Source organism: Petromyzon marinus, chromosome 33 (assembly GCF_048934315.1).
Source record: "Petromyzon marinus isolate PM22_M1 ecotype Great Lakes invasive population chromosome 33, UKy_Petmar_22M1.pri1.0, whole genome shotgun sequence".
NCBI classification, from domain to species: domain Eukaryota; kingdom Metazoa; phylum Chordata; class Hyperoartia; order Petromyzontiformes; family Petromyzontidae; genus Petromyzon; species Petromyzon marinus.
This window is the reverse complement of record NC_133699.1, coordinates 4,342,218-4,360,301: the sequence shown is the minus strand read 5'-3', so window position 1 is coordinate 4,360,301 and position 18,084 is coordinate 4,342,218. Positions and strand designations below refer to the sequence as shown.

The window sequence follows — 18,084 nt, the reverse complement described above, 5'->3', positions numbered from 1 at the left end:
CATTATTAATTGAATATTTATAACCTGCAGGTAAGAGCCATTTGAACTAGAAGGGGAGCAGATTCTCACCTTGACGGAAAATTATACTTAATTTTCCGTCAAGGTGAGAATCTGGTCCCCTTTTTATGGTTTACTGTGTGCCCGACCTCTCCGTTACGAACGACGGGACGAGGTCGCGATGAATCGAAACTCAGTAACTCCCCCGTTCCGCGTGCGTGCGTGCGTGCACATCGCGGGACATCTGGCAGTGGACGCGCGTTGCTGTGCAATTCAGACCCTGGGGTCACGCGGGCACATGCATGTTGAACCTCCTTCGCGCCGCAACGAAGCCAACCGTTGCTAATCGGAGGTGCGGGTTTAGAAACGAACAAATACATCAGTTTAACACGTAGGTTGAACAACAGACAGGCAGGTGTTCGTGTACTAACTGCGGGGGCGATTGTCAACGGTGCAGGGCACGTGAGAGATGGCGATGGCATTGGGAAGAGCGTCATGCAGCAGTGGATTGAGCATAGCCGATGAAGATGATGATGACGATAATCGTGATGGTAATGATGACTAGCTAAAATGCAAAATAAAATGAAAACAATTATACAGAATAATCCGAGGGGGTGGGGTGGCCAGCGCCACGCCCGGCCGCCTTTGTCTCCCTAGTATCGATGTTTACACACCGCACCAGGTACTCATTTAAAGCTAAGTCGACCTAGGGGAGGCCCACAACCGGTTCAAGTAGTCGCCACTGTTATTGGCCGTGAGCGGGAATCCAACTCGAGCTGCCGGGTTCGTAGCGCAGTGCGTTAACCACTACACTACCGCTAACACCACCACCTCCACCACCGCCACCACCACAGCACCACCACTAACACCACCACCGCCACCACTACCTTAACACCACAGCACCACCGCTAACACCACCACCACTACCACCACCACCACAGCACCACCGCTAACACCACCACCAAAGCACCACCGCTAACACCACCACCGCCACCACTAACACCACCACCACAGCATCACCGCTAACACCACCACCACAGCATCAACGCTAACACCACCACCACAACCGCTAACACCACCACCGCCACCACAGCCCCACCGCTAACACCACCGCTAACACAACCACCACCACCACCACCACAGCACCACCGCTAACACCACCACAACACCACCGCTAACACCACCACCACCGCTAACACCACCACCACCACCACAGCACCACCGCTAACACCACCACCACAGCACCACCGCTAACACCACCACCGCTAACACCACCACCACCACAGCACCACCGCTAACAGCACCACCACAGCACCACCGCTAACACCACCACCACCGCTAATACCACCACCACCACCACAGCACCACCGCTAACACCACCACCACAGCACCACCGCTAACACCACCACCACCACCGCTAACACCACCACCACCGCTAACACCACCACAGCACCACCGCTAACACCACCACCACATCACCACCGCTAACACCACCACCACAGCACCACCGCTAACACCACCACAGCACCACCGCTAACACCACCACCACCACAGCACCACCGCTAACACCACCACCACAGCACCACCGCTAACACCACCACCACCGCTAACACCACCACCACAGCACCACCGCTAACACCACCACCGCCACCACTACCCCACCACCACAGCACCACCGCTAACACCACCACCGCCACCACTGCTGTGTCCGACCGAGTCACGACGCGAATGATGATTGCGTTCGGCCGTGTGGGAAATCTGCTCGAATAGAGAGGCGTGGACTGTAATTAACAGATGATAATTAAATGTAAGCCGATCTCTCAAACGATTCAAAAATGCACATCCCTGACGAACCTAGCGCTCTCACGTTTATGCATCTGAATAGAAATCTTTAATTTATTTATTTTTGCTCAATCACCAATGGTGCCTACATATTTCGGAGCAATGCGTATTGGGCTGCGCTATATCCAAATGTTTTTCGTAATATGTGTAATAACGTCTTTATATAACCGTACGTTTGTATGGACTCTTTTGCAATATCTAGTGAATCAAGCAACCCTTTCAAAGTGAGGATATAAACAAGAATAATTATAATAACCGATTGCTTTACCGTCTATGGATGTCAGCGTCACACTCGAGGGGACGCGAGTTACTCAGTTCACTGATGATAGCGATGGTGTCAATGCGTGAGTGTCAAGCGCGAGACTCGGAGTGATGTGGAACTTTGTTCCTGCCCGAGAAGGTACCCATCAACAAAAACTCGCGAATGGACACGTGACCTACAGATTGCCTACAGTGAATACATAACACATATGCTGTGTAGGGGTCACTCGTGCGTACGGCACAACCAACACAGTACCGTGTATACGTGTACTATAGGCTGCGTGTATGTGCTATATCAATAAAACATTGCAAGTTAGGAGCGGTGGCGCAGCGATTAGCGCACCTCGCAAGGGGTTCGGATCGAAGGGAAGAGTTTGAGAAAATGGGATACACACGTTGAGTAAATTACTAAGAGAGTCATCATCATTGTCATCAGCCACGGCCAGTAAGCTGCTGGATGAAGGCCTCTCCAAGACGATGCCATCGAGCGAACGTGCGACGTTAATACACCAGAGACAAAGATCCCCCGTGTAGCCTCCACGAACGGTTGGGGCCAGTGCTGTTCGCGAGCACCAATGAAGGCCGCCACCGCACACGAGGAGATTAATGGTTTGCACACCGAACCAGATATTCATTCGAGGCTGAGTCGACCTAGGGGAGGTCCAGGACTTGTTTAAATAATCGCCACTGGTGGTGTAGGCCGTGAGCGGGAATCGAACTCGGGTCGCCGGGTTCGGAGCTATCGCTCCCCGAGTACCTTCAGACGTGCATTTTATTACTATTAATAAATTATAAATACACACAAATATGAATATACATAAACGGCAGGCGCGAACAGACTTGCGAAGCAGAGGAAGTGGTCACTACAGGGAGAGGACAAGCTGAGTTGGATCCCGAATCGCGGCTATGATGACTGCAAAGGCCACGCCTGCCTGCTCCATAACAAGACGGGAGTCGTCACTTCTCTTCTTCTTGTTGTTATTGTTGTTGTTGTTATTGTTGTTGGTGTTATTGTTGTTGTTATTGTTGTCGTACGGCCGATGTACGCACGCAGAGCAACAAGCTGCAATGTCACATTCAGGCGGTCGAGCCCAGTTAAGGACGTGAGTAGGAGCAGCGTATCGCTGCGATGTCTCTCCCTTCGTATCTGTGGATCGGGGCATTGCGTCGTGTGATTCTGTTGCCGTGGTCTGCTCACCAAACCCGTGGCCTCGCGGGCATCGCGGTGGCTACCGCAGAGCCTCCGCGGAAAAGAAGAACACGAGCAATGATAACATCCTCAGCAGGTGAATGTACGGCGTCACATAGCTAGCGGGGAGCAGCTGGATGTCCGCGAAACGTTGTGAGGTTGGACGAAGGGGCCTCCGCACACTCGACGAGCTTGGAAACCGCTGACGCAGACCGGAACGCTCCGGCTGGTCTACGCTCGACCCTACAGCGTGGGGCAGCCTGGTTAGCGTGAGGCCTGGGCAAGGAATTTAATACCCCCCCCAGCCCCGCCCTCAACCCCCCCCCCATTAACCCCCCCAGCCCCGCCCTCAACCCCCCCCCGTCCCCCGCCTCAACCCCCCCGCCCCCCGCATTAACCCCCCAGCCCCGCCCTCAACCCCCCCCTCCAGCCCCCCCATTAACCTCCCCAGCCCTGCCCTCAACCCCCCCCCCCCGCCATTAACCCCCCGCCCCCCGAATTAACCCACCCAGCCCCGCCCTCAACCCCCCCGCCCCCCGCACTAACCCCCCCAGCCCCGCCCTCAACCCCCCCGCCCCCCGCATTAACCCCCCATCCCCGCCCTCAACCCCCGCCCCCCACGCCATCACCCCCCCAACCCCGCCCTCAACCCACCCCAGCCCCTCCCTCAACCCCTCGCCCCCCCCTCAGCCCCCCACAGCCCCGCCCTTCAACCCCCCACCTTTTCCCCCCACGCCCTCAACCCGCCCCCCTCCCCCCTCTCTCATACCCCTCGCCCCACCCCCGGTCTAATTCTCTCCCCCCCCCCTCCTACCCCTCCTCCCCTACTATGTATCTAACCCCGGCGGCTGGACTGCTGTTGCAGTTGCACCGCCTGCACATCGCTTCTCCTTTGCGTGTCGCTTTGTCGTCCTTGCCTCCCGCACCTCCGATTAGCACGGTTGGCTACGTACGGTGCGAAAGAGGTTCTACACACACACACGTACACTCAAGGTGCCCGCGTCACTGCGACTTAAAATAAAATTCAGTACAGCAAGTATTTCGAACGTGTTACAGAATTGCCCAAGTGTCTGCTGATGCATGTTGCTGTAAAATACTTCGACGTACGGATGCATGTTAACGTATGATGGACAGCACCACTTTGTCAATCTACTGCTGGATGAAAGCCTACCTGGGGGTGTTGTTTTGACCATACTTCACCATTCCCCGCTGGTTCAGTGCGGCCTGCGGCAGAGGGCGGCTGGTTCCGCCGGAGCGATTCAGATGTCACTCGCCACTGACGTTAGCCGTGCGCTAACCACCTCACCACCACTCCACGTAGCAAATATACACAATAGTTAGATATATATCACACACGCACATGTGCCATACTTTGATATCGCACGCACACACATTTGATATAACGATGCCACATTCATTATTTGTCTATGTGCTCCAGATACAATAATTAACCGTTTGCTGGAGGGAGACTGTCAGTGTAGATGTATGGGGTCTCTGAGTCTCTGCGTGAGTCTGTGGGGCTCTGTGAGTCTCTGTGTGAGTATATGGGTCTCTGTGTGAGTCTGTGGGGCTCTGTGTGAGTCTGCCGGATGAAACGCCGTGGGGGTTGTTTGACCATACATCACCGCGATAGTCATTTAGGGTTGGTGAAGCTTCGTGGAACAGGGCGTCAGGATTGCTTCAGATATTACTCACTCCTTATGTTGGCCGTCGTGGTCGGGAATCGAACTCAGGTGGGCCGGGTTTGTAGCGCAGGGCGGAAACCACTGGGCCACCGCTCCATTCGTGAACAGTATATACACACACAAGCTATGCTCACGTGTAGATCCATGGCTATCAGCTGTGTGCATTTGAATGAAGTTGAAAATGCATTGCACATTGGAACAGCGGAACGCGTCTCCAAATCATGCTCATTACAAAGACAAATATCCCCCCGTATAGCCTTCAACAGCCTGTTGGGGCAAGTGCTGTTAGCGAGCAGCACCTATGAAGGCCGGCACGGTACACGTAGGAGGGTCGGTGGCCAGCAGCACGCCCGACCGCCTTTGTCTCCCCTGTGGCGATGTTCACGGGCACGCACGAGATACATATATATGTAGGCTCTTCAAGCGTGCGCGTCGCTAACTGTTCACCACGAGTGTCTTCGTGAGGTTAGTCCCGCGACACCGAGTTGGGTGGCCAATTTTCACTCGTGTGCATTTGGCAACGCTGTCAGGCGCAGTCGGAATGAATCCACACACGGGGAGACAGGGACCGTCCATAAATGACGTCACGCACCTAGGGGAGGGGGGGGGGGTCAGACATTTGTGACGATGTGTGACGAGGGGGGGGGGGTGAGAAATGTGACGTCACATCAAAATGCGCAACTTTAAATAAATATAGACAACACGTTCTACTTAATGAAATACACGTTTTCATAAATGTTTTCTCCTACAACATCAGAGTGCAGCGCCACATTAAATACGCACTACAATGGCAATAGTTAAAAGTTATTTGAAGCATGTTTAAAAAATAATGGGGGGGGCAGAGCTTTGTGACATCATATTTGAGGGGGGTCTGACTTTTTGTGACGCCGTTTGACGAAGGGGGGGGGGGGTCAAAAATCGTCCAAAATCTCGTGACGTCATTTATGGACGGCCCCACATTCCAGCGACGGGACCCATCTTCACCGTGGTGCGCGACCCATTTCCGCACTGCCGCCTACCGGTCCACTCACGGACCTGTGCATGTGCGTATAGTATGCTATGAATAAGGGCCGTTACCCGAAACGTCCCCTATCTATACATTGTTCATTTTAAGGCCACGGTGTTGTTGACGAACGTTCGACATGTCTTTTTGTTTTTGTGTAGACGTGTTGACACATGACAGAGGCATTCTTGAACACGCAGCACGTGCATATGTTACACACGGCATGGTAATATTACACGCGCGCGAATACACGACGACTGTTGTACGCATTAACTGGACGTAGCAATGCGCCCTGAAGAGTAACATTTTGCACGCAATGTGCGTCACGTGTGCTTTGGCACGGATGATCAGCAGCGCGGACATTGAGAAAGGAGAGAGAGAGAATGCAAATCAAAATCATCTGAATGAGTTACGCAACAGAGCGCGGGGGGTTGGGGGGTGGCTTTGAAGAACACCGAAAGACGGGAAGACGACGATCCACGTGGATTAGAGAACACGCGCGAGTCGAAGGCGTGAATTTAGTTTTTATTTTACACCGGGCCCTCCCTTCCACATTCAGAACCAACGTGCGCTTCGAGTATTTGGCTGCTACATATTGGCCGCATGATAACGAGCCACTCCGTTGAGCTATCATTTGTGATAGCCAGGTGGCTTCTGCAAAAGGAGCTTTGTAGATCAATGACACTTACCTGGTGAAATTAAAAAAACGTAGTTTATTGTCGTGAATGCGATTACGCGGGTGTGGGTGACCACGCCGTCGCCACCTGGGGGCTTGTTGATGGCCGGGCGGTCGAGACGAAGGAGAGAAACGCGCCCCGAGAGGACGGATCCCATCGCGGGAGTGGAGCAATGGCACAGCGAGACTGTGAGAAGGGTGGTGTCGTGTCGGGGGGGGGGGTGTTCCATCCAGCAGTGGATAGACCAGGACTGATGATGATATCTTAAATGCTGCGCGTGGCAGCCTGTGTTGAACGAGAAGTAACCTCGGTTGAGAATGAGTCGCGTATGATGATAGTGATGCTGTGTACGTGTATAAAGGCGTGCTGAGATGCTGCAGAGGTACCTGCATGTGCAGATCCGTTCTGATAATCGTCACATAAGTGACGATTATTTTTAACGGATCCTGGACCTCTCCTAGGTCGACTCAGCCTCAAACGAGTACCCAGTATGCTGTGTAAACATCGCCACCGGGGGAGACAAAGGCGACCGGGGGCGTGGTGTTAACCACACCACCCCCTCGGATGCGGTGCCGGCCCTGATAGGAGCTTCTCGCTCACCGCACTTGCCCCTAAAGTCGGATATGGCTATCAGGAGGATCGTTGTCTTGTGTTACATACACGTGCGCTGTCTCATGGCGGTGTGCTATTGTGTACGTGTGTACACTACGCAATCACAACAATGTACAACCCCTTTGTCAATACATTGCTGGATGGAGGCCTCCCATTGCTCTGTCGGCCACGTGAGGTGTTTGACCATACTTCACCACGCTGCTCAATGCGGGGGGATGGAGGAATGGGAGGGGGTTGTTGTTGTTTTGGCCATACTACACCACGCAGGTTATTTCAGATTGGTGCAGTGAGTGGTGGGTGGGTGGCGGGGGTATTCAGCCTTTGCTCAGATATCGACTCGCCTCTGATGTCACGCTTCCGTGATCGGGAATCGAGCTCAGGTTTGAGTTCGTCATAAGTGTAGACATAAGACACGTGACTTATGTAGACATAAGTCGAATGCAGACATAAGTGCGGTGAAAGTCGTGCGTATTAAATGCACTTGTTAGTGCGTTCGCAGATCGTGGCCTGCAGCCAGACATACCAAAGACAAAGGTTCCCCCTATAGCCTTCACAGACCGTCGGAGCAAGTGCAGGTAGCGAGTAGCACCTATGAAGGCCGGCCGGGGAATGGCGCACAGAAAGGGTGGTACGGATGTCGCTGCTCCCGACCGCCTTTGTATCCCCAGTGCTCACGTGCAGGGGGTGGGCGGTCAGTGACCACGTCCGACCGCCTTTGTTTCCCCAGTGGCGATGTTGCCGACCTGGTGCGATGTGTAATTTGAGGCTGAGTCGAACCTAGGGGAGGCCCAGAACCGGTTCAATGTTCGTCTGTTGTTGGCCGCGAGCGGGAATCGAACACGGGTCGTCGGGTTAGTAGTGCAGTGCGCTAATTGCTGCACCACCGCTCCCCACGTCTCTCTCTCTCTGTCACACACACACGTGCGACGGTCGGAGTACAACTGTACTCATCACAAACATGAGCACGTATGTAGTGAAGTAAAGTGCTCACTTGGGTTTTCATTCGTGTGTAATAGCAGCCTGCTACGCCTCGCAAACATACATGTGACATGTATGTTGAACATACATGTGACATGTATGTTGGACATACACGTACAGGGATTAACTTCACGCGGAGTTGTCCGAGACTGAGCTCCGGAATATTCATTTATATATTTCCATAACCACAAAATAAACGCAATGGTCAAGAACGCACTGCCTTCAAAGGGAAATTATTCATAACGATCGAAGTTTTGGGCAATGGGCCTACTTCACGGCACAGACAACTTATTAAGTACAATAATATCAAACGTGGTGGATGAGAGGTGTATGTATTTACTTGTTAAGCCGCGGTGTTATTGACAAACGTGTTCAATGATGTTGTTGTTCATCACGCTTATGCACCACCGCCAACGTAGCAGCAGCAGCAGCAGCACAAAATGCTTTGTTTAACTCGTGATAAATTAATTCTTGTACACACATTGGCCGTGATCAAATGCAGTTCATGCACAGTCGGCTACGTTACAACAGCACGCGGCGCGCTACACGACCCGGCCGTCGCAGCCTCGCCTCTCCGGAGGAGCTCACTCGATGGAGGACTGTGTCCAGATCTTCTCAACGATCGTTGAGCCCCACACTGAATCCAGTGGGGACACTCAACAAAGTCTGAAGAGTTCGCAAAGAATTGCACTGAGAGGCCAGAGGAACAAATGTGATCGTTAACACACGCAAACAACAACAACAACCGCCATTCGCCACTAAGTGGCGGTGACGTCCCCACGACGCTTGCGCCAGGCTATGTGCACCTTGAGGCCACACACACACGCACAGGTTGAGAGACATAGTCTCGGCCGTGAGAAGACGTTGGCGGGCTACATTATGTTGTACGCATGCTGAACTTCTTTCGCACAGTACGTGGGCAACCGTGCTAATCGTTAGAGTTCTAGGCACGTCGAGACTAACCCACAGCCATACAAAGACACAAATCCCCCGTGTATATCCTTAAAAGACTGTTTGGGCAAGTGCATATGCTCTCCATGTTACACATACTTCATTCATGTGTTGTATGGAATGAGTATGTGTCTGCCTTCACATGCGTGCTCACCGCACCTCCGATTAGCACGGTTGGCTACGTACGGTGCGAACGAAGTTCACCACACACCACACGCCCATTGTGTCAAGACTGCGACACTGCGTGGGAAACGAGATGGGTGCTTTAATCGCGACTACTGAAGCCAGTGGTGCCTCCGTTGACTTGCAGCCAATGCACGTGACATAATATATACATACGAGCTTTTTGCCCGTCCAAGGGACGGGTGAATTGCAGTAAATCTGAAACTTGCAAGCGTAAAGGAGACCGCGACGTGATTTTCACTGCATCCATTGTAAGGCCGCGGTGGCACAGACCTATTTAATGTTAAGGGTTATAATCCCTTGTTCATCACGACGTCCTTTTTACTCCGATGTCTCAACAGCGCTACGGAGATCACGTGACGTGAGGGTTCTGCCTTTGTAGTGAGGGTGAGATCACGTGACGTGAGGGTTCTGTCTTTGTAGTGAGGGTTGTGAGTTGACGCTGAGGAGGGGGGAGGAGGCGCCTCGACCCCCCCCCCCCCCATGTGGAGTGACGTCAGCCGCTAATTAATATTAATGGCGCGGGGGTGTCCATTTGGAAGACGTCACCTGTTCATGATTTATTAATGTGGGGGGCTGGCCGACGTGGAGTGACGTCACCCGCTCATGATTATTAATGAGGGGGGAGTGCTACATGTGGAGGACGTCACCTGTTCATGATTTATTAATGTGGGGGGCTGTTCGATGTGGAGGACGTCACCTGTTCATTAGTATTAATGAGGGGGGGGGGTGCTACATGTGGAGGACGTCACCTGTTCATGATTTATTAATGTGGGGGGCTGTTCGATGTGGAGGACGTCACCTGTTCATTAGTATTAATGAGGAGGGGGGGTGCTACATGTGGAGGACGTCACCTGTTCATGAGTATTAATGTGGGGGGCTGGCCGACGTGGAGTGACGTCACGCGCGAGACACAGACATTCTTGGCTCATTATAGTAGTAAATGTCTTGTACACGCATGCTATGGCAGCAGGTTGTAATTGTTGCTTATCACGTAGGGGGTGTTTATCTGCCCCCTTGAAGTCATTAACTCCCGATGGCATCCGTGCTGTCAGCTTCCTGCCGCCTGTCCAAGTCCGTGCTCAACGCATTGCTCCTGGTCCTCATATTTTCTCTCCGTACATATAATGTCATATTATAATACACATTGTGAGTTATACATTGGCAACAGTATCATTTTTATCGTGACTAAATTACAAATACAATTATAATACATCATGCACGATGTCAAATAACCGTTTGTCGTTGCACTGCTGGATAATAACGGCTTATCCAAGCTGTGTGGGTCGCGAGGGTCGTTGGACCATACTTCCCCATTGGACCGTACTTCAGCATTCTAGTCAATTCGCGTTAGTCGAGGGGGCACCCAAGACCCGTTCAGATTTCACTCGCCACTGACATTATCCGTGGCCGAGTATCCAGCTCAAGTGGCCCCGGTTCGTAGCGCGGAGGGCTGACCACTGCACAGCGCCTCTCTCCTCGCCCACCCAAGCAGACTTGGGCAGGACGCGTCGCTTCGTCGGGACGACGGCCACGTGCTCGAGACGAACCCACGGGAGTCGGTGGCGGCAGCCACAGGGAAGGTGAACGCGCCAGAGCGGACGTCGCGACCGCGCGCGTGCAAACTGCTGCTGCTGCTACGCGGAGTGTTCCCATCGCCACCCGGGCAGGTGCTGCAAATCGGCCACCCATCTCGGTCGCTGAACACTCGAGGCGACCTCAACAGCGAGCGCGCCTCAGCTGGCACGAGCGCGCTGCGGCGGTGTCGCCGTCGCTCGAAGTGGCGGATTACGACCGCTGCTGATGATGATGTTGTTGTTGTTGAATCGCGGGACGTGAGACGTGGCGACGGCTAGGGTGGGGGGAGGGGGGTCCCTCTTCATCCAGTAGTTGATTGAGCACGGTTGATGGCGATGATGAGATCAGTTTGTGTAAATGTGGAGTTTCCCAAGACGGGCATATATTGCCCTTCACACGTTGTGTCGTGGTGGCTAGGTACGTGGACACGGTGTCGAGATGTTAATTCCTTCGCCTGGTAGACAGGAGGTCGTGGGTTCGATCCCGACCCTGACGCCTGCTGTATACTTGGAGTTTGCGTATTTCTTTCTCTCCCCGTGGTCGCGTGGATTTTTCTCCGGTTCCTCCAGTTTTTACCCTTCACATTTCGAAACAACGCGTTCGGAGTATTTGGCTGCTATAAATTATTTCCACGCGATAAGCCACTTCGCTGAGCTGTCATTTGTGGCCAGGTCGCTTCTGAAAACGAGCTACATAGCTCAGTGAGCCTTACCTGGTAAAATAAATATAGTTTGGTGGGTTTTGTAGTTGTTGTTAGGTTTTGCTCCAGCAACTACCAAGCCGAGGGTGGGTGGATCACACGAACAGGAGACGGCGCTACGGCACACGTGGACTAATCTCCATCCGTTTCCATCTGTACGGGGATTACAGTGTTGCCCCCTCGTCATTAAATGAATGAAAACATTAAAATAAAATAAAACTCCTGAAAAAGAGTCACGCGACTCTCGTGGATAAACAAGTAAACTATTATTGTTGTTATAGTCGCGCGTAGCTTACACCTGTGGTGGTGGCGATGGCGACGATGAAGGTGGTGCTGTTTGCTGCTGCTCTCCTGTGATTGTTAGAACGCTTGATTTGCAACGCTTACGTGTCGCCGGTTCGATCTCCTGGCGCGGCAGTTGTCCGGTGGGTTAAATCGTGGAGTCTCTCACCTGTGTGCATCTTTTTGTTCCCTATGGTGACGATGATTATGATAGCTCCTCGTGGGCATGATTGACCATAGCGGCGAGTTGCCGCTATGGTCAATATTCCCTGCAAAGACGACAATACAAAGGTCTCTCGTATAGCCTTCAGCAGACTGTTGGGGCAAGTGTTGTTCGCGAGTAGCGCCGATGAAGGCCGGCACGGCACACGAGGGGGTGGGTGGCCAGCACTATGCACGCTAACTCACCATCATCATCCTCATCAGCCATGCTCAATCCACCGCTGGATGAAGGACTTCACAGTTCTATGTTTACACACCGGCGCAAGGTACTCATTTAAGGCCGAGTTGATCTCGAGGAGAAATAGGGACCAGTTCAAATATTCGCCACTGACGTTGGCCACGGACAGGAATTGAACGCGTACACATACACAAAGATTCAGACGAAGATCCTCCTATGAAGGCCGGAACGGTACACGAGGGGGTGGGTGGCCAGCACCACGCCCGACCGCCTTTGTCTCCCTAGTGGCAATGTTTACACACCGCACCAGGTTCTCATTTGAGGCTGAGTCGACCTATGGGAGGCCCGGGACCGGTTCAGATAATCGTCACTGGTATTGGCCGTGAGCGGGAATCGAACGCGGGTCGCCAGGTTCATAGCGCAGCGCGCTAACCGCTACACTATCGCTCCCCACATACACACACACATACACACACATACAAAGATAAAACAAGATCCCCCATTATAGCCTTAACAGACTGTAGGGGCAAGTGCTGTTAGCGAGCACCTATGAAGGCCGGAACGGTACACGAGGGGGTGGGTGGCCAACACCACGCCCGACACATACATACACACATACACACACATACACACACATACACACATACACACACATACACACACATACAACAACAACCGCCATTCGCCGCTAAGTTGCGGTGACGTCACCACGACGCTTGTGCCAGGCCATGTGCACCTTGAGGCCACGTGAAGTGTCGAACGCCCGCTGGCAGGAGGTCATGGGGCAGACCCAGGTGCCACGGGTCGACTGACTAAGATGACTGAGATGACTGGCTGATGCACCACCTGTGCCCCCCTACTGTGCCAACACATGCACACACATACACACACATAAACACATACACACACATAAACACGAACGTGCACACACATACACACACATACACACACATACACGCACACACACATACACACACATACACACGAACGTGCACACACATAAACACGAACGCGCACACACATACACACACATACACAGACACACACATAAACACACACATACACACACATACAGACACACATGCACACACATACACACGAACGTGCACACATACACACGAACGCGGGTCACCGGCTTTGTAACGCGGTGTGCTAACGGCTATACACTGCCGCTCCACACGTAACTATACAGAGACAATGGTCACCCGTATAGCATTAACAGACTGGCGGGACAAGTGCAGTCACGGAGCACCATTTACAGACACCTACAAAACGCACAAGGACAGAGAATCCCCCGTGAAACTGGAAACTGGCGTAGACGCACACCTTGTAGGCACGTACGTTGCATTTATTTCGCACCGTACGTAGCCAACCGTGCTAATCGGAGGTGCGGAAGGACAACAAACGAAGCACGAAAAGCAGTTATAAAGACGTGAGTTTTCGATCTGGATTGGAAAGTGCCATGGATCCAGCGGCTTCCTAAGATCGGAAGGAAGAGCGTTCCAGACGGCCGTAGGAAGCGCATCTGAACGCGCGCGATGGTGCTGCGACCACCGCCTTTGTCCCATGGGCAGCCAAAAGCGGCAGCCGCTGCTGCTGCTGCTGCGAGCCTGGCCGTAGTCTGCGCCCACGGTGCCTCCTTGCCGAGATCAGCGAAGGGTTTATTTATTTATTTATTTGTGCGGTGCGTGGCCAAACCGTGCCAACAAAAATACATTGGTGGGAGGGGGGGGGGGGGGGCAAGCGCCGTTTTAACGAGCTGCAAAACCTTTGTTTTATTTTTTTAAAGCGCGTTCTAATCATCCGCTCTCGCTTGCGTTACCCCCCTGCCCTACCCCCCCCCGTTCGCAGGTTACAGCAGCAGACGGTGACCCACAGCGTGGCGCGCTTCCTGCCCGAGCGGGCCGAGTCGCCCGGCGAGCGAAGCCCCCCTTCGAGCTGGGGTCCCCGGGGCGGAGGCGGCGGGGTCGGCGGCGGCGGCTCGGCCGTGAGCCCGCGGCCGAGCCCCCGTGCCAGCCTGTCGGGTCTCAGCGAGAGAGACGAGGCCCTACCCTCGGCGGCGTCGAGGGCGGACAGCGACTCCAGCGAGCCCGACATCTGAGGCCGCGAGAAAGGGGCGCGCAAGGAGGAATAGTGGGAAGAAGAAGATAAAAAAAGGACGCAGTCATGGGATGGGCGGGCGGGAAGGCGGTGGACTTGGTAGCCACGGGCTCCCATAGCGAAAGCTATACTGGATGTGGTATGCCGGGCACAGATTTTTTTTTGGTTGCGAAGCTCGGACTGACCCGACTCAAATTATACCCTGCGCAGAGGAATGGACGTATGGGCGGGTGGGAGGGGCTGGGGGGGGCACATATATATGTAATTATACTTATAATTGTTTAAAAACAACAACAAAAAACTACTGCATAATCGAAAGAGCAAACAGCTATAGGAAAGTTAAATATAATAGAAAATACGGACTCTCTCGCTCTTACGTACAGTATACATACAGAGAGAAGGGGGTGATGGGTGTGTAACCTCTCTCTGATTGGCCAAGGGTTGGGTATAAATTGAGGCTGGCGAAACCGGCAGTGATTGCGAACAGAAGATGAGAGCCTCGCCAAGATCTCTCTCTCCCTCTCTCTCTCTCGGTGTTCTGATCTGGATCCTCGGAAACACGGTGTCCACTATCTCAGCTGAAGCGGGCACCTCGACTTGACAGCAAGAATCATGATTTTGCTTTCTGGCAGTCACGTTTCATCATTTACACGGCACACACACGCGCGCGCACCTATGACGTCTGTTGATATTCAACTACAATTGTTTATAGCAAACAATGCGACTGCGGGAGAAGAAGGAGACGCGATTAATGTAGACAAAAGGAAGAGGAGAGAGGAAGATGACAATACGATCCGTTGAATAGAACGGACAGTAGAACTATGTTATAATTGTAATGTGTCAGGACCTTACATCGTGTATGAGAGTATATATATATGGCTATGTGGTGTATGTTCCGCCCTATAGACTCTATTAGTGTTTGTGTCCATGAAAGACCTTTTGAGTCGTTCGTGAACGAAAGCTACCGAAGATTGATGCGAGCGACGGCCTCCCGAGACGTGAATGACTAAATGAATGAATGAATTTGGAATGTGTCAGAGGCGTCCTGCATGCAACCCCCGGTTTCGTTTTTAATATATATATTCAGTATGACTACTCTACAAAACCTGTTACAATAATTGTTTATCTTTTCTTCTTTTATAAACCAATTGCTATGATTATAGTTGAGTTCTGTTTAATCTGGAAGACCTCCGTATGCATTATATCAGATGCGCACTGCGGCTTGTAACAGAATCACACATAAAGAATACGTGCATATGTTTACATGAGTATATGAGTCCGTCAACACTCATGCGTACATACATACACAATTATATATGTATATATATACAAAGGCAAAGATTCCCTGCTGGGGCAAGTGCTGTAAGCAAGCAGCTATGAGGATCTGCACACGAGGTGGTGGGTGGTTAGCACCACGCCCGGCCGCCTTTGTATCCCCAGTGACATATACATGCACGCACACATACAAATACACCTCTTACATACGTGCGCGTACATTTGCGTACTAAAATGCCCACTTAAAAATACACGAATAATTGTGATGTCAAATTATATACAGTCGTAATTATTGTGTTGTACACATGTATTCACACATACACATACAAATATACATACACAAAGACAAAGATCCCCCGTATAGCATTTAACAGACTGTTGGGGCAAGTGCTGTTAGCGAGCACCTTATGAAGGCCGGCACCGTGGCAGACGAGGGGGTGGGTGGTCATCGCCATGCGGCGATGAATTCGCACATCGCACCAGGTACTCATTTCAGGTTGAGTCGACCTAGGAGAGGCCCATAACTGGTTCAGATTATCGTGACTGGTGTTGGTGGCCGTGAATGGGTCGCCGGGCTCGTAGCTGCACTCCCACTATTCACATACACACGCACACACACGCACACACAATAACACCACAACTACACAAACACGCGCACGTACACATACATACATACAAAGACAAAGGTCACCCGTATAACCTTAACAAACTGTTCGGGCAAGTGCTGTTAACGAGCATCCATGAAGGAGATGGGTGGCACTATACACACAGAAACACAAGATACACGCCAGAACACACACACGCGCGCGCACACGCTTACAGATACCACACAACGGCACATAGAACATACACACGTGCATACACGCTCACACACGCAAAGACAAAGATCCCCCGTGTAGCCTTAACAGAGTGTTGGGGCAAGTGCCGTTAGCGAGCACCGATGAAGGCCGGCACGGCACACGAGGGGGTGGGTGGCCAACACCACGCTTGGCCGCCTTTGTCTCCCCAGTGACGATGTTTACACACCTCACCAGGTACTCATTTGAGGCTGAGTCGACCTAGGAGAGGCCCAGAACCGGTTCAGATAATCGTCACTGCTGTTGGCCGTGAGCGGGAATCGAACCCCATACGCAATACCACACATACACACAGCTCACACTGACACGCACAACGTCATCCACACGTAAGCTACACGCATATTGACACAATGGAGAAACGCATTCCCTACCCTTCTATGTTAAATGAAAAATTTGATCTGACGTAAGAAAACAAAAGCAAACTCCGCCCTTGTGTGTCTCCACGCTTGGCTACCCACACTCCCGTGATATCACCCAAGCTGCATTATTTTGTTTAACCAAGCAAACCCCACTCGTGTGGGTCCTATCAGCAGGGTACCATAACGGCGTTCAACTCTTTATTCATCCACGCTGTACAGCAGCAACAGGAGCAGCAGCAACAACAACAACAGCAACAACAACAACAGCCACAACGCACAATGACTGCGTTAAACCTGCCGATGTGATTGGCTACGGGACGGTAGGGGATCTCTTGTGCCGTCACCGCAGCACGTGGACAGGTTGTCGTTCGCGAAGGGCGTACGACGTCGAGTCGAACTCAAGACGAATCGGCGTTGGTGCGATGGTGGCGGGGAGGGGTGGGTGTAAGACGCAGGAAGAAGCCCCCCCCCCGGTCCCTCTGTTAGCAGTGTCTGTCGATGACAACACCACGAGGACTGCTCGTGTACACAGACGCAGGCATTCACCATTCTCTTGTTTGGTCCGCTAAAGTTGATTCCCTCGCGTGAGTTAAAACCGTGTCCCCACCACCGTGTGTTGTGTTACAACAATAAAGCAGCATACGTTGGTAACCCCCAGCCCCCTTCTCTCACCCCCCCCCCCTACCACCGTTTTCTTGTTGTTGAATTAAGATGTGAGCTATAACGGTGGCGAGGAGATGTCAACTGCCTTGCGCCTGGTGTACAGGTGGTCGTGGGTTCGATCGCGAGTTTGCGGTGTCTCTCTCCCCGTGGTCGCGCGGATTTCTCTCTGGGTCCCTCCGGGTTTCCCCTCCACATTTAAAATCGACAACGCGCGTTTAGAGTGATGTGGCTGCTATACTTTTCCCACACGATAAGCCACTTTCGTTGAGCTTTCACTTGTGGCCAGGTCGCTTCTGAAAAAAGCTATATAGCTGAGTGGGCGTTACCTGGTAAAATACAAAAAAATAGTTTATCGTTTTTTTTTTACGGGTTAACAAATCGTGGATGGAGCGGTGGCCCAGTGGTTAGCACACTTGCTTTCAGGATACCTCGCGGTGCTCGCTACCACGTGTGTGGCGAGGGGCAGCGTCGTGGTTAGCGCGCTGCACTACA

The 18,084-nt window shown here is 52.4% G+C and overlaps 1 protein-coding gene across 1 annotated transcript in view; it reads left to right on the top strand.

Moving 5' to 3' along the window:
• Nucleotides 1–15,701, top strand: part of LOC116948335 (homeobox protein SIX6-like) — a 30,094-nt gene extending 14,393 nt beyond the window's left edge. Inside the window, exon 2 of the mRNA XM_032964907.2 lies at nucleotides 14,190–15,701. Within this exon, the coding sequence (XP_032820798.1) occupies nucleotides 14,190–14,439 (250 nt within the window). The 3' untranslated portion in view covers nucleotides 14,440–15,701. The remainder of the gene's footprint in view (nucleotides 1–14,189) is intronic.
• The last annotated feature ends 2,383 nt before the right edge of the window (nucleotides 15,702–18,084 follow it).